General features: G+C 31.7%; 1 protein-coding gene across 1 annotated transcript in view; it reads left to right on the top strand.

The window, feature by feature from the left end:
- LOC118199075 (neuronal acetylcholine receptor subunit alpha-7-like) overlaps window positions 1-18,907 on the top strand; it is a 434,684-nt gene that overhangs the window by 335,118 nt on the left and 80,659 nt on the right. The window contains exon 3 of the mRNA XM_085818930.1: window positions 11,900-11,944. Coding sequence (XP_085675056.1) covers window positions 11,900-11,944 — 45 coding nt within the window. The remainder of the gene's footprint in view (window positions 1-11,899; window positions 11,945-18,907) is intronic.

The following is an 18,907-nucleotide window of genomic DNA, read 5'->3' as shown; positions in this document are numbered from 1 at the left end:
TAATGCGATTAATAATTCATAATTATTTATAATAAGAAAAGTTCCCATATACCGTCTCCAAGGATCACATGTTCAATTTAAGACCCAAAACGAAAAAAAAAAAAAAAAAAGTTTAAATTTGCAGAATGCGCACAAAGTTTCAACAAAATTGTTTCACAAGAATATAGTTAAGTTAAATTAAATTTAAATAATTCTTTTTCGTCGTTGCTGCAAGGAAAAGCTCATATTCAATTAAAATTTAATTAAGAAATATGTATCGTAAAAAAAATTTAAATAATTATTATTGTTGCGAACTAATTTACGATATCATTTAAATTCAAAAGCATATGTAAATTAAGTGGACGTATCTAAAACCATGAAAAAACATATTATCCGAAAAAATTTTATTTATTTTTCCAAAAAATAATAACATATTTTAAAAAAATAGCGCTTTTAGAATTTTTAAGTAATATCTCAGCTGATTAAAGTTGTACAAATTCAAGAACGTCATCATTTAAATTTAATGTAATCTAACAACTTTTAGTCAAAAGCAATAAAAGAATTAATGTGGCAGTAACATATCGTGGCTATTATCCTAACTTTAAATTAAAAAATTTTAATTTAAAATGCTGACAATAACGAAATATTTTCAACATACATTGAAATGACATGCAATCGCGTGCTTTATTCAACTTCAGACTCAACTATATATATATATATATATATATACATAAGTGTGCCTTTTCTGATGGGATATATATTTTTTTTTTAATGACGAAAACATTCTTGAATGGTTGAAAGATATGTAGTGGGTTTGACAAAGAAATATAAATATTAACAACCCACTTAAGAGTTTTTATAGTAGTTTATGGATATCATAATTATTTAAACCACTTTTGGCAGAACTGGTAGAGTAAAAAAATATAGTAATACCAATTGGTTGAAGTTACACTTTTCGTGAGTACGTTTATTAACTGTAGAGCTAAAAGTGCTAGAATTGGTTTCTGAAAATGTTTTGTTTAATTATGGCAAAGCACTCGAGGGCTATTTACGTAGGGAAGCGATACTTTTGTGGAGCTCTGTTTAAGGCACATTGGCCCTTATACACCTTACGCATGGGGAAAAACACGAAGTCTCATGCAGCCAGCCCATTCCGAGGGAATCGAATCCCGAACAGAACTATCAGTGCTCAGCGACTTTACAACTCAGCCTCTGGTGCACCGCGTTTCTGAAGAAATAATATTATAATAAATATATTTTTATTCGTTTATTGCATGTATACTATATCACAGAAATGCTGCTTCTTGTCAGAGTCTCAACATAACGTTTACGCATACTTTATTAATATATTCCTCATAAATGTAGATTTCTTCTGTCAACACATATTTAGAACATAGCAATTTTAATAGGAAGGAGGAAAAAAGGAGAAATATTATCCTTTCCAAACTGGAAAAAAAAATTAAAATTAAGCACTGGAAAAAAAATTAATTCTTTTTTTGTTTCTTTAAAAAAGAATATGAGTTTTGAGACGTCAAAGTAAATTTTCGTTTAAGAAAACATTACCGCAGATTATCAAAACAAAATAAAATCACTAAAAAAATCTGATCACCATATGACTTCTGCGCGGGCTATGAAATTATAATTATTTTTTCTGCACTTCATTTAAACTTATTTTCTGAAATTTCATTAGAGGTATACTTTTCCTTCAATAATTTCAGTTCTAATTTCACGGTAAGACAAAAATATATAAAAACTCAAAACAGCATCAATAAAAACTGTAAATACAGAAAAAACATAAAACACCAAATAAAGCTTAAAAAGCTTAAAAACGATAATTTTTTTTTTCAATCAAAATTAGAATTTCTTTGCAAAATCAAGCCATGCATTTGACCAGCGCGCAAGAAGATAGATTTTTCATGCACAAAGCTGAAAGTTAACGTTAGGTCCCACGGGGCAAAAGGACACTGAAGTGGGTGCACCGATTGACTAATTCACTGTTCTACAAAGAGTTTCAAATCCACAGAAATGGGAACCCGGTTAGGCCTAGCGCCACTTTAAAACTTTTGATAAATCTACAACTATTGCATACAGATTAGTTAAAGTCATAAAATTTTAACCGGAAAGTAAGAAGAATATAATTCAGTCATCTTCTAAAGAAAAAACGAACAAGTTAGTAATATAAGAGTAAAAACTAGAGCTCAACGAACCGCGTAAGAGGGTGGGTACATATGTGCATTTGGCGCGGCTGATTGCAACATAAAGTTATTAAAGTCCCATATACAAACTTTCTACGTTCTACGTCTAATTCTTTTTGAGTTATGCGAGATATATTCATACGTACGTACAGATGGCACGAAAAAGTTCCCTCTGAATGTCCATTCAATCCGTACTGGAAAATATGGTCTTTTATTTTGTCCGTACATACAGATTTCGAGCAAAAAGTAGTCTAAATGAATTTGTGAGTAGTTAAAATATATATTTTCGTTGAAATATGGTACCCAAATTTTTTCCGATTGCAATACTTTCTTTACTTCGTATAAGATGTAAGAAAATGTTTGCTGCTTAATAAGTCAGTTGGTATTGTGAATTTTTTCAACCAGAAAGAAACTTGTTTTTGAACACTCACTGTTATTTTGCCTGACAATTGCTAATACGTATTAGCAACTTGCTAATACGTTTCAAGCTGGAAGGCTTTCATTAAGTACGATCATTCCCTGATCACTGCCTAAGCCTAGGAGGTCCAGGACTTGGGTTCCGGAAATAAAGGAGTTTTCAAATATCCTTTAACTCCTCATAACTTTGTCTTTGCTTTTGACAAGGATAGTAAGCATTAGAAACTCCAGAGCGAATGTTATGTCTAAAATCCCAGAGTTCCTTAATCAACATCGAGCACTGTATATTGTTCTAGATTTTTATTGATAACGCTAACAATGGATTGATATCAACAAGATAAAACTTTCATCAAGTATGCTTTTAGTGAGAACAAATTATTTGATTTCTTGACTGATGAGATCTTAAATAGATTTCGTTATGTCTTTCTTTAAAAAACAAATACACTATTAGAGCAAAGAGAAGCTATTTCGGTGTCATTAGAATGGTTTTAGAGTCCACTACGAGTAACTGTGTGAAAACTGTAAGAGTAGTAAGTGCACGGAAGAAGGGTTAAAAGTAAACTTTTTTAACTCTTTAAATTTACAATGCGTCAGTTCGACGCTAACAAACTACGCCTCTGCTTGGGCGGTAACTGAAATTAAAGAACTAATGTACAAGTCATCGAACTAAAACTGCACGGGTCAGAATAATTCATGTTTTTTAAGCCCCCGTCGAAAACTTGTGGCAGCAAGTAAATGCAATTAAGCCACACGAACCAGCAATAACTGTGGGAGCAGATGCTTAAGCAGCAGAGGTGACGGCAATTGCCCAACTCTCTCTCTTTCCTACTGAACCTCGGTTTAGACTCTTTCTTCAAGATGGAATTTCCATTCCTTCACGCTCGCTACCAAATTTCAATATTCTGATATTGACAATTAGGGGAATGAAGGCTTATAGAAAAGAATAACAAATTAAATAAAATTGGTAATTTAAAATAAATATAAATCCCTACAAGGTGAATATATCTTGTAATACCATGTGACGAAAATCGAAACTGTATAAGTCATTAATCCGTTCCAGATCCTTGGACGTACCCAAAAAAATCCTTTCCAATAAGAAATAAAGAAAAAATAATTAAATTTTTCTTATTTTTATTGTTATAACACTGTTTAGTACTAAGCTTCAAAAGCAGGAGATGAAATATTAACTGTGCATAAATTAAGCACTGGACATAATATTGCGCTATGCTTTTATTGTAGCCAAATCAGAATCAATTCTTAAACTTGCTGTAACATCTTTGATGTTTGCTTGGTAATCGATTTCACCCCTGTCGCAATGTTATCCGATGCCGTTTTTGTTTTCACGATCATTAACACCATTGTAGTCGGCATAATATATGCAACAGGACATATTCCAGGTATGATGTCATCTTTATACTTTTCAAGAGTCTCTTTAATCACTTCCATTATGGTCCTAACAATTTTCTTCGTTGACTGTTCTCATCAACTTTCTTAAAACTGATTATTAATGAATTTACAATCAATTAATGGAATAAAATAAAATAACAGTTTAAAGCTCAAAGTTATAGTTATTCTGAAGAGGTAAACAAGTGTATTGCCCTAGTGGTGAGTAACAAATATAGTATATAACAGACGAAGGAAACCTTTTTCTTCCGAGTAGCACACATGCTTAGTAGGGCGGATTCCACGTATATCGAGACATCACAGCACTTTGAAGTTTATGTAGGACTTAGTTACAATGTCTGCATTTACAGGATGAAAAAAAGCACATATGCCAATCATATTATCATGTGACGCATAAAATCACAAACTGGTCTTAACATCTTTTCTCAAATAAAAATTATTTTTTATACCAGTAAACTGTCTTAACTGAAAGTTAAGTTTCATTACACCGATCTAATGAAAATTGAAGTGACAGAATAAAATATTGTTTCTCAAAACAAAAATATATAAAATCGCAGCTTGAATCACAGCTTGAATTTTCTTTTTATTTTAAAAACTTTGCTCTTTTACTCAATATTATCTTGTCAGATAAAAACGTTTTTTTCCCCCCTTTCGAACTTTGTTAAATATTTCATTACACATTAAGGAAGCTGCTTATCATAGAATAAAAATTCAGATATTTATATAATTAATATATTTATATTTATTAGTGTGATATAAATGAAATAATGCATTATAGGGAAATTTCATTTGTAGGTTAGGGAGAAATAGCTTAAATTCTATAAATAATATGGTTATTTTCCGGCTAACTCCGCAGGGTGAGATATTAGGTAATTTTTGAAAGCAGACGAGATTAAAAATTAGCAACCGCCTTCGCAGGGAATCGAACCATGGACCTCTGGAATACCGGCCCATCGTGCAGAACTACTACACCACGAAGGCACGCTAAGAAAGTGAGAGAAATACCATATAACCGTATTAATTTTAAAGTCTCATTAAGCCAAATTTAATTTAATTTCGGCTTAATAAGAGAAAAAAACAGACAATTTTTGCTTCATTCAAAATAATATGGGCTTCTTGGTTTTTCCGAACAAAAATATCAAGTTGTCGAGAAAATGCAACATTAATTTTTTATAATTTTAACAATACGATTTTCCACCGTAATAGTGTTAACAACACAATTTTTGCGGGGGAAAAGTTCAGGTCCACTTATTCGAGAAAATTTAAAATTGTCAAAATTAGATTGTTCAAAGTTGTGCTACACATAGTATATTCAGGTATCAGATGTAATCGCGACAGATCTTGGATTGTTTAACCTGCAGTTACCGGTGAACAAACCTAATACAGTCTGAAAATTCATGAATACTAAATTAACAAGTGGTTAACTTTTATCAAATTTATTAAGCCACTGTATCCTATATTAGTACAATATGTGATACTATTTCTCTGACAAAATTTGTGATTCGAATGATCCAGCAGGGTAGAGTGCAAGAAGGTAATGTAACGCAATAAACTACTATTACTCGCAGCCGCACTACAGGTTACAGTATTTGTTCTAATTTTAAATCCCTCTATCTATCTATATATATTCAAGAATGATTTCCTAACATGTGAAAGTAAATGTATATACGTTCGTCTTAAAACATGTTAATATAATTAATCATTAAGTTGTAGAGTTCATCAGATTCACTTTTGTATGAAAACTGGAACAGTAGTGACTGCACAAGAGAAGGATTAAAAGTACCTTTTATTAAGTCTTTAAAATTTGCAATGCGTCAACTCGATGGTAACAAACTACGCCTCCACTTGCGCGGTAACTAAAGTCAGATAACGAAACTAAAAAAATTTGAAGATATGAACAAGTGATAGAACTAAACTAAAAAAATTTGAAGATATGAACAAGTGATAGAACTAAACGACAGGGCTCAGCTAGATCCCGTTCCTTAAACCCCCGTCAAAACTATTGGCAGCAAGTAAGTGCAATTAAGCCACGCAAACCAGCAATAAACAAACGTTTAAACCGCAGAGGTGGCGGCTCTTTAAACCGCAGAGGAGCCTCCTCTTCCGCCTTAACTCTCCTCTTTCCTACCGAAACTGGGTTTTTAAACTATTTCTTCAAAGCAGAATTTGCCCTCCTTCAAGCGCCTTGCCAAAATTTAAATATTCTGGCACTGACAATTAGGGAAATGAAAGCTTAAAGGAAAGAATAACAAATTGGATAATATTGGTTATTTAAAACAAATATAAATCCCTTGAAAGTTACATTTGAGAAACATCAGTAAAACATGAAAGGGTTAAATACACTGCTGGCCATTAAAATTGTGTAACACCAGAAAAGAAAGCAAATACGAAAAAGATATTTATTACAGATAAGCAGTATGCCATGAAGACAAAAGGATTAAATTTGTAAGCATTTCGAGGTTTACAGGGGTGCGAAATTAGTAGAAACAGCTGCCACCCCTGCCAGCTTGAACGGACCTTACCCCATTAGGCTATGTCATTAGGCAAGCTTAAACGGACATTATCCCTTTAAGCATGAGTCAAACTGGGCTTGGATGACATAAATGGGCAACTCATTCCATGCTGCATCAAACGTATTAGCTGGAGAGAGGTGGCGAGCCAGTCTCTCAGCAATCCATGAGTATATGTTTTCAATGGATGACAGACCTGGAGAACGTGCTTTCCAGGACAGTAATCGAATACGCTGTGTATCGCTGTGTATTATTTTATTTTACGCTGTGTATTATTTTATTTTATTTATTATTTATTTAATTTTTGGTAAGCTGCTAAATTAATTTTGTTTTTATTTGGACACAGCCGGCTCGCCGGCTCGTATTGTTTGTTGCTGGAAGGGTTGCGCCCGCTTTTCTTCATAAGGTTCAACAAACCAGGCGGAAGGGCTGCGTCCGTATAAAACAAAACAAAACGCTGTGTATCGAGGAAGGTCAGAACACGACGTGCAACATATGATCTTGCATTATCTTCTTGGAACATGGCGTTTCGGGCCCTCGAAGATAGGGCACAACCATTTGACGTAAGATGTGGGAACTGTACCCTTCGGCGTTCAAATTACCGTCAATCCGAACTTGGGGTGTGCGTGTCTTTCCTATGAGCCTGTATTTTAAACCTATTATTTTGTAACTGTATTTTTGTATCTGTATAATTAATTTGTATTTTTATTTGAATTTTACTGTGAATGTGCAAAATTACCATAGCAAATTGCAACAACAAATGTCAAAACGGTAAAACGAATGCAATCTGCCCTTGTATGGCCATGTAAATGCTCTTGTTAACATCCTAAAAAGCGTATCATTAAAACATCAAGGTAAACTTACAACACTAAATCACATTAAGTATTAAAAATCCGACTCTTTCATCAAATGAAAAAAACTAGTGTCCAAGTATGACTCGATTACATGGTCAATAGGCAAGGGTGTCCAAGCGTGTCTCGATTATTTGGTCAGTAGGCAAAACAGCTAAAATACTAAAATACTTCATTCGTCGTCTGTTAAGATAAGGACAATTAAAAACATATAATATTGGCACGACATGACTTCCTTTTACGGTTTATTAAATTATACAGATTTTTTGCTGCACTTCACTTAAAGATACTCCTCGATTTATTCTCACTTAATTAACCGATACGTCAACGCAAGTTCAAAATGATATCAAAAACTGGGAATTTTTAAATTAAATATCACCAAAACATGAACAATATTTCAGTTTTAAAACACATCTTCAGTTGGAAGTGTTGCGACAACTAACGATTGCGAAAATAAAGGCTGGATAAGGGTGTAGGTGGGAGTATATATATATATATATATATAGATATATACATCCAGAGTATAAGATATAACAAAATACGATAGCTGCTTTAAATATAATTGGCGACCTCAAAATTAACGTTATGGATTTGGTGATCTCCCCCTAAATTCATCTGATCTTTCAAATTCGAGAATCTTCTATATTATGTAACAACGTCAAATTAACCAATCGCAGACTAGCTCTACTTATATTCAGATTTAGTATAAATACCCTAACGAGTTAATTGCGTCGTGCTTCCCTTCCCAAACTGAAATCCAAGTCGTTAACTTTATCTGCATGGCCGTTCTTCATCTTAACAACTAGCCATGACTGTTAAGAGGTCCAAGCTTCGACTGCGCATCAAAAATCTTTACACACACACACACCATTATATATATATATATATATATATACACTTCTGGTACTGACGATTAATGATCACTGCAATGACTTTCGCAATGATATGGTACTAACGTTTGCAATATATTATCCAACATGTTTTAGTTCAGGTGCCATTTTTAGAGACATTAAGGTTTTTTTAATATAGGAAATGTGAAAAATCTGCAATACCCTCGCCGGGACTCGAACCTGGACCCCTCGAACACGCGCCGAGTGTAATACAGCTACACCACGAAGGCGTCCTGAAAGTGGGCGAGAAAATATCTTAATAAGTTTTACATATGCTCTTACTTAAACTTTTTGTATATTGACATACATGTTTTAATAACGAAGTATGATTTAAAAACCTAAGAAGAATATTTTTATTCAACATTTACCATTAGTACATGGGGAATGTCGATATTTGCCGGAGTGAGCGAGAAATAAACGCATTTAGCAAATAATCGGACTAAGCAATTATGTGACTGCTGATATTTACTGGAGAATGTCGGCTTTCTCCAGATTTTGGTATTTCACGGTAACATATATACATATCTACTTGAAATGTATTTCACCTGAAGTTTTTTTTTTATTTTTTTTTATTTATTATAATGCGCGTGTACTTAGAGGTTAAGAAACTCATTAGCAGAAAAGGGGTCCAGGTATAAAATATCTGGAGGATTTTTAAATCATAATTAATAAAATAATTCTTTCTTCTGCAGTTTTTGGAACTTTTGAGATTTCAGAATCACATCCTAGGACAGTTGGAGGGTTTGTTGTTTTTTTACGATCAAAGTGCTCTTTTCCGCTAAAGCAATTTCTTTTCGCTCAAGAAGGGAATTAGGAATAAACACTTAAAAAGTTCTTAAGCCATGAACGACTTATTTTTAATTTTTATTTTCGCTCCTATGTGAAAATTTCGCATTCAGCTGCATTAGAAACCAGACGGTTAAAAAACATGCACCAAGAATAAAGCTTTCTCATTACGGGGATTAAGTGAAAACTTGTTTAGTAGTTCGGAGAAATTTTATTCCGCAGGGTTTCCTGTAAACAAGACTTTTTTGTTGCTCATCTGAAGAACAAAATTAACCAAATTTCAAGTCATATCTTTATGCTCAAAAAGGAAGTACGGAAAAAGAAAACATGATTTTGGTAATTTAAAAGTGAGGATTTAATCCTCTCAGATATATGTATTTTGGAAATGTTAGTAAGGTTGAAAAAGTAATTCTAAATAAAGATTCTTGGAAAAGAATGCATAATTTCCAATTTTACATAATTATGTTAAAGCTTACATGTACTATTAGATAGGATTATAATTAGGCATGTAAATACCTTATTAAAGACATTTCTATTTCATATATTCCCCAATAACGATAAAAATATTTTAATGATCTGTTTTTATATGATTAATCAGTTCGACTGTGAAAATAAATTTTGGAAGTAAGGAATGAATAGAAAAAAAAAAGAAACACCGCTATCCAAAGTTGAAGAAAGGGATTTATTTTTGTACTGCATGTTGCTGCTATTTGTCAATATAAATAAGCTGTTTTTTTTAAAGGCACCGTCTTGTTTTTGTCTGAAACATCATCTAGATACTGAACATATGTTTCATTCATAGATGTTTTCAGGTACATGATTTGTACAGAAATGTATAGCTGATGGCGTGATAGCGAGTGTTGCCAAATTATGTATGCTACATTAGTAATTGATTTTAGAAATGAAATGACATTTTATTGCGTTAATACATGCAAATTAAGTGTAACTGAAACTGATATTTTTGGTTGTTCTCGAAATATATATTGAAAATAAAAAAGTTGAACATGTACACATTTAAAATATTTCCCCCAGACTTGATACATAATTACCGAGATTCTGGAAGCATTGTCATCCTCTTTACATAGAAGACTTTAAGTTGGCTGTGAATCCACTACTGAATATTAATGATGACGTTACCAAGGTTAATAATGGTTCGGGTGGTGGATTTAATTCATTATACTAGTCAAATACTAGGATCAAATACTAGTCAACCCCTTCATGATTTTACTTCATTTAAAATTTCATGGAACACTATGGGGTCAATGCTGACTCCGTTCTGAAACCCTGTTTTAAATTATTAAATTAGCTTTAAAATTTGTAACTTGTCTCTGTAAGTAAATGTAGACCTATACATATTCAAATAAATAATATACATCTACACATAGGGATATATAAAATGTTGTATGACCTTAAATTCATTTAGTGCGAAAACAAGTTATTCTACTACATTCGCAATTGCTGCAAAGTAAGTTAATAATAATTTATTTACTAAATAATATTGATTAAATTATTTTCTAAGTTTAATTATAGTAGAATTATCTTACAAGAGTGAATCCATACTTAGTAAGTTCTATTTTGAAAGATGTTTTGAAGTAACTTGAATGTAAATTGTTAAAATGTTTTAACGGGGAGGGGAATTAAATCATGAATAACAAAATTTCAGTTGTAAAAGGAATAAATTAAAGGCAAGAATTAAATTAAATGCATGTAATCATTGTCATTGACCTTGTCATTGAAATTAGTTGACCTTTCAAGGGGAACAAACCAACCCCCGTTCAATGAACAATAATTAAGAAATAAATACGAAGTTAAATACGAACAATAATTAAGAAATAAATACGAATTCGAAATACGAAGTGTTTCGTCCTTTACTCGAGCAATAAGGCGAAGCCAAACCGGCAATTCAAGTCAGGCCAAATATTTCCGTGAATAGAAGGGATTATGAACCAAAGCTGATATCCAAAGAATTCCTTCCTATTAAGCATTTTCATGTATGTAGTCAAACAGAAAGAAATCTCACACAAGCAATCACTCTTCTCGAACCCCTTCTGACAAATTTCTTAAATTGTAAATAAAGATCCAAGCGACTACCTACGCTGATGATAAAAACAATCTGGAATTACTAATGTTCTTTCTAGACATCTTTCCCTATCGGAATTTCTGACGATTTCGGTTTTATTAATTATTTTTCCTGCAAGAGAAAGTTCAGTAATTACAAATTAACATTAAGATAATGAACGTCACATTCGTACGGCTGTACGATTACCGTACTGTCGTTTTATTTCTTCATATACCAGAATGTATGTTTGTAATCAATCCCTCCCTTTGTTACTGCCTTGATAAACTACTTTAGAACAATTTTTCATTACGTATTTCTATGATGTTTAATGACTGTTTACAATTTCTCTAGCAGTTTTTATAATTAATGGATTGTAATTTATCTAAGGAATAAAGAAGATTAATTGACGTTTTGCATCCACAAATTAAAAAGACGTTTAGTCTTGTTGATATACGAATTAGAATAATTTGTTCACATTATATTACAATTTGTTGCGCTAAAAGTTAAATTAGACAGTACTTACTATTCACTCCAGAAGAACATTAAATTTTAGGAAACCGCGGATATCCAAAGAATAAATATATCTTATTCATCATTATCATCCAAAGAATAAATACCAAGAAGAAAAATCTTCGATAAATGGTAAGATAAATATAATTTTCACTGGCTTGCAGCTAAATAAGCATATAGAAATTATTTCCGTTTAGGTAAAATAAGATGTAAATTTAGTCAAATATTATAAAGGCACTGCAACTGATATTTTATTAATGCCATTAAGTTAAGTGTAATATTTTTTTTCTCCTTTCAGGAAGAAAAAAGCCAAATAATTACAACAAACGTTTGGCTAAATCTGGTAAGTTTTTCCTTTCAAATTTTGTTAAACATTGCCTCAGCTAGTCTAAACCATATTTATTTAAGAAACTTATCATTATGAAAAGGATGAAAAATTTAACTAACATGCTGAGAACCCAAAATTTTAAAAGTAATTATATAATGTTTCTCTCAAATCCTTGTAAATGCTTTTATACGTTAAATAATATTCTGATGGTTTCGTCTAACTGCAGAACAGCGAAGCTCTAGTACGAATTTATTCGAAATAAGTATATTTTTTTCATACTTCTTTTACATTCACTACTACCTAGAAAAAACCATAAGAATGCTTGGTCACTACCTAGAAAAGTAAACAAGAAAATGAAAAAAAAATATAAAATGATTTTAATGACCCCAACTTGCATAATTTTACAAAAGCATTTACTGTGTCTAATAAAACATGTCATGATTCAACTGTGTTTTTTTAAATTAGTGAGATTAAAGAGTAGAAAAAAATATGTTTAATATCTATGTTTATTGCTTTTAAATCGCTCAGTTTGTTGGTCACTAATATGTAGATTATATTTAAATATCAAATATCTTATGCCTTACGGATTGGCAACACCATGTCGCTTTTCAGTCGCAAATCCTTCTAAGTTCAGTGCAAAGTAAATCAGAGACTATTTATTATACGCCAGATATAATAACCCAAATTAATTATGCAAACAGAAATAAAAAACGTTTGTCAAAATTATCTTTAATTTCTTACTTTTTATTTTTAACGTATGCTTATCATTTAAAGCTTCAAATGTGACATTGTTACTGTAATATTCTTAAAGCTGATGGTAAGAAAAATAACATTCATTTACCTAGGTTTTATTTTAGAAGACTAAATGTAACTATTTCTAGTAAAATAAAATGTACACTACGGAAAAAAATGGGACATTTCTTTGACAAAATTCAAATTGCATTTTTCATGTTTCGAAATCGCGAATTAGGATTTATATTAGATCTATATATAGAATTGTTTTAACATAGGTATTTTGACACAAAATCAGACTTTTTCTGAAATAACATAGCATAATTTTCCAAAATTCGATTATACGACTCACATTATGCCTAGATATTAAATTTTGTAAAATTTGCTGCGAAATTTACAGACAAATTCAAAAACTTATCTTGGCCCAATTTTGTTTCAGTTTGCGCCAAGAATAATTCCCCTCCATTATGCCGGATCGGAAAAAAAGGTACCTTTTTCCTATCTTTGTAAATTGTGCATGAGCAGAAAAAAGTCACATCGTTCTTACTTTCAAATAACTTTAGCAAAGTGTCTAAACCACATTTGATGTTTTATCCTTTTCAACAAGTATACCAAATTTCCAAACGCGCCACTATATGAATTCACTTACATCCTCGGAAGTTTTGAATAAAAAAGCAAGTATTAAAAGTAAAGTAAGTATTAAAAAAGTATTTTGCAGGTGTGCTTAGGATTACATCTACTTTAAAATAATGGTAAAATTTTGTAAATTTTAATTAATTTTTTTAATTTATAAAAATTATTTAAAAATACAAATTTTAAAAATGAATCATAAAAAAATGTCTGACTTTTATTTAGACTGAACCTGAATTTCGGAATGTTAAAGGAACAATCAAATGCGTTTAATAAAAAAGAGAGATTAATAAATATATATCAAACTCAATCAGCATTGAGCAGCTAAAATTTTGAGAGCTAATTTTTTAAAAACTACTCTTGCAATTTTTACAAAACTGGTAATTTGGCGTAATTTGAGTCGTAGAATTGAAATATGGAACAACAATTGGTATGTTATTTCAGAAAAAGTCCGATTTTGTGTCTAAATACCTATATTAGAGAAATGCTATATATAAATCTAATACATATCCCAAGTCGCGCTTTCGAGACATGAAAAACGCAAGTTGAATTTCGTCAATCGGCCCATTAGAACAAGAGATATAGAACTGTGTAAGGTTTATCTTAATTTCTCTAACAGTTAATTTTTAGTTAAATGCTATTTTCCTGTCCTCTCTGAATTTCAGCTGACAACTTCTGGCCAGAAAGTATTTTCAGAATCGCGGCCAAATGCAAATGAGGAGAAGAAGTATTTAACTGTGAAGTTCTACTGACTTCGTTAGAGAGCCAGATATTCAGAGCAGCGCGCGTTCTTCTTTTAAGCTACTCTCTCTTAAGCTATTACTACGCTCGGCCATACTTTATGGCCTTGATAGCTTCGCCGTTAGTTAGCGTTAAAGGGCCAACTCTGTTAAAATATTGCTAGCTTAGGCTGTATCCTTTCAGTTAAGTTTTATTTCTTAGCATTCCTGAGTTCAAGCCCAAGTGGAGGCTTTGTTGTAAACTCCAAGAAAGGAGTCGTCTGTTAAATTTATTTTGAACAATAAAGGATATTCAACCTTCGCAAGTTCACACTTCTATCATTTTGAACTAAGCGATTATTCGCTTACTAGTTCTTTCTTAACATTCCAGACACATTGCAGTAACTTCTAGGTTTGGAATCTTACAATTGTACCCTTTTTTTCACATTGAACAATAAATGATGTTATTTTTCTTGCTTTCAGTATTACTTGGCTTATCATATTTTCCCATACTGTAGCCTATGTTTGTGCGGCATGACAGACGCACCAAACGAAGGAGGTCCTCATTATACGGGACCCATTCAGAGTTTGGATACCCAACGTCCGTGGGACTTCGTTCTCGCGGACGCAACCCCCACCCCGCTTTTACGAAGCATTGGCCAGAAAAAAAAAAGTTGCTATTAAAAAAAACTCTGGCAGCTTGCCTCCGGGCACCAATCTAACGGCATAACCACATTGTAGATAGGTGCTCTGAAAACTTCTGTCGAACGGCTTCGTGAGAAGTGAGGAGGAGTGGGAGCCAATCGGATCCGCCACCGGGTGCTTGCCATCAAAACTGAAACGGAACATGCCCCTGCTTGCGAATGTAAAATTGGAAGGCTAAATGAACGATAGGTATTGGCCATTGCCGATGAAGTTGTTAGTTAAGTTGTCAGTCTCCAATCATTTTAAACAACACTAACATCATTTTAAAATGTTCAATGTATGTAATGTTTTATTTCATGTACGTGTTTTTGAATTTATTTGAACAAAGAAATAGTGGTTACTTTTATCGACTTTTTAATGGTTTCTTGTCTTTTTTTAAAGAATCTCTTATTTTTGGGTAGCAAAAACTGCGATCTCTAAATGTCTGTATGTATCCTCACGTCTTAGTACAACAGTAAAGTGAAAAGAAGGGTGTAAAGAACACTCTATTCACTCACCAAAATTTTACAGATGACCCCACTTGAGCTTACACAAAGGCAACACGTCTGGCTTAGCGCGAAACAGGTAGCAATGAACTTAAAACATAGTAACGGCTTAGAGGATAATTTAACGCGCAGGAAGGCTCTCACTCTTACAAATCTGCGGAAACCTGCCCGATGGCTAAAAGCACTCAGCACCACAGCAATATAATCGCTAGTAATTCAAAACAGCAGCGTGGTCTTTCAGCATCCTTGCGTAGAGTAACAGTAGCACACACGGTGCGTATTCGAGAGGTCCAGGTTTGAGTCCGTACGAGGGGCTTCCTCGTTTTACATGCACCCTGCTTCAAAATAACCTAACGCCTCTATAAATTGAACAAAGAGATAGTGATTCTCTTTATCCTTTTTTTTTTCAACAGTTTCTTGATTTTATTTGAACAAGGAGTCTGATTCTTTTTATTCACTTTTTTCAATGGTTTATTGATTTTATTTGAACTATTACATAGTGTTCTTTTATCCCTGTTTTATAATTTTCTTTTATTTTTATATGAACAAAGATATATGCGTTTTTTTATCCATTTTTCCAATGATTTCTTGTTTTTATTTGAACAAAGAGGTAATGGCTCTTTTACTCACTTTTTTACAGTGGTTTCATGATTTTATGTGAACACGGAGCCAGTGATTCTTTTTATCCAATTTTTTACGATGGTTTCGTGATTTTATATGAAAAAAGATATAGTGGTTCATTTTATCCGTTTTTTCCAATAGTTTCTTGGTTTTATATGAATTAGGAGGTAGCGGTAATTTTTATTCGCATTGTTCTAATGGTATCTTGATTTTATTTGAACAAGTAGATGGTGATAGTGGTTTTTTTTTTTTTTTTTTTTTTTTTTTTTTTTTTTATTTACTTTCATTCCAACGGTTTCTTGCTTTTATTTGTACAAGGAGACTTTGACCCTTTTTGCCCGCATTTGTAAAATGGTATCATGATATACGTATATGAAATGGATACAGAGGTTCATTTTATCCATTTTTATAATGGTTTTGTGGTTTTATTTGACAAAGATAGGGTTATTTTATGAATTTTGTGAGCGTATTACTTTAAACTAGCAATTTATGATGATTTAGATCTGTACTTTAAAATCTTCTTTCCTTATTCCTCACCAGAATAGGTGTTTACGTAATTAAGCTGAAGCTTTTGGATCCTCAGAGAGAATACCTAGCGAAGTGTGCTTAATTTCTGCCAGCTCTTAAGAGTTTTAATATATCTCGGCTTTTCATTCTCCCAACGCCGGTACTTTAAACTGACGTACCAGTAATTCCTTGAGCAAACTTACAAATTAGTATTTAATTGTGTAGTTTTAGCCTACTGTTCAACGTTTAGTTTGAATTGACTGCTCTTATTTAGATTGCATTAGCAAAAACTATCATTACATGTAGCCCAAAATCGTGTCCTTATTTTCAAATTTACATTTAAATAAAAAGGTTGTTTTAAAACCTTAGCAACACTTTGCCATTACATTTCAGACATAGCGACGACTCGATGTACATCTGTTAGGGTTATAGGACTAAAGTATCATTGCTAGACCGACGGTAATCTTATAACGTTTTTACAATCCTTTCTTAATTTTATTTGAATACGACGACAGTGGTTTCTTTTATTCCACTATTTTTAAGGATTTTAAATCTCACTAGATATTCTAATCAGTTATTTAATTGCATACTTTATCAGAACAGAGATAAAGCCATTATTTAGAGAGATTTTAACAAACGTATTAAAACATTTTCGAATTTGAAAATAGCATATAAAACTTTGCTTTCTATGGCTCGATTGCGCTTTTCAAATATTCCTATGACACAGTTTCATATATTCAGGCAATATTTAAATAATTCATTACTCCCTTTACAAATAGTTAATATGCACCATATTCGAAAATATAAAAACATCTCTGAAAAATATAAATTTAAGAATTTTATTCAATTTTTAACATAGGTATGTAAGAATTCAGATTTATTTTCTTTTCACGGCTGTGTCGAAATTAATGTTAACTTAAATGCGATAAAACAAAATTTAGATTATACGAGAATTTTCTATCTCTTTTCAGCTTTATCAAAGTTTGCTTGTTTTTATTGGGGGTATATTTTCTAAAGAATATTTACTATATTCTAAAAGGATTTCTTATATTCTATTCTGAATCTATACTTCTGTTTAGACCTTTTACGCACTGAAAATGTCTAAACAGAAGGTTCTGGAGGAAAGAAAAGATAATCTAAACTTTCTGGCGGAAAGAAAAGATAAAAGAAATTTTCTAAATTTTAACTAGCTTTAAGAAAAAGAAATGCTTTAGTATACTGTTTTAAAATTTACAAGTGTAAGAAAGCATGTAACTAACCATAATGAGAGAGAAATAACTTCCGTGTTTTAAATCACAATAATAATTTCTTCTTGTGAATTTAACATTTATTTTATTTTAAAGATAAAATAACTAGCGAAGAAGATTAGGTGCGAGCAGTTAGAAACAAAAATTATTTTCTTATGTATCTTGTTTTAAAAGCCTGTTGAATTACGTAGTTTTTAAATTCCGCTTAAGGTTTTTATGCCTTAAGTTAATCTACATACAATAGCTATACAATTATCAGAAATTTAAAAGTGTAAGTGGCGAGTTAACGAAACGCTATTTGTTTATATTAAAATTCAGTAGAATAGTGAATTAAGTCAGTTTCTGCACTTTCAATATCTTTTTGCCTAATGGGACCAAAAGTAAACTTTCAGTTTTGTTTTTGCGTAGAAACTCTAATTTAAATTGTGATAATTGTTTTTTTAACTGTTTTAACTGTATTTGGTGTTCTACGCTTTTCTGTCCGCGAATTAAGATCTGAATTAATTGAGGGAGAAATATATTTCTAATGAAATAAGTTTAAATGAATTGCAGCAAAACATCGAATAATTTAATTGGCCATACAATAAAGGTCATGGGGTGTCCACATCAGATTTTTAAACGTAGCATTATTTAAGAATAACTTAGCAATTCTAAGAACGCAGTATCTCTTTTAAAAGGCATACGTGCAACTTTATCAAGTATAGAAACATCATGATGTAATTAAAATAGAAAATCCTTTCACGTAAAATGAAACGTATAAATATATCAAACATCTAAAAGTCTCAAAAACATTCATCGTATTTCTTCGTAAATAACCCCCTTTTTTAGTAATTTAATCGTTTAAAAATGCAAAAAACGAGAATGAAGCAAATAAAAAAATTTTGACGGTCACAGTAAGAATAAAACAAGACGAAAAATAATCGTGGATAAACTATAGATAACTAAGACAATGTTCTTTCTTTCAACAGAAACATATGAGCATAGTGTAATAAGTAATAATAGTAATAAGGTAATATTAAGAACAATATTAGCCTATAAGAATAATTCCAATAATAACATTGCAATATTAACAATATTATGTCTAATAAAATATGTTCATTTCCACTTTTTTTTAAACTTGAATCTTGCCCGTTCATTTTGTTGTGTCTGCTACTCTTCTGACCTCAAATTATCTATAAATAATTAAAACAGTTGAATGTGCAGCTCAGTCAGCGAAATCGTGGACTAAATGTCAGTTCATGTTTTTTTTTTTTTTTTTTTTTTTCTGTTATGGATCGGTTTATCGGTTCTTCTGTTAAGTTGACATAAAGTTCAACTGTTAGTATGAAAATA

Source organism: Stegodyphus dumicola, chromosome 6 (assembly GCF_044657685.1).
Source record: "Stegodyphus dumicola isolate Sdum_Otavi_A_Nest chromosome 6, ASM4465768v1".
Lineage (NCBI taxonomy): Eukaryota > Metazoa > Arthropoda > Arachnida > Araneae > Eresidae > Stegodyphus > Stegodyphus dumicola.
This window is presented reverse-complemented; position numbering and strand designations above follow the sequence as displayed.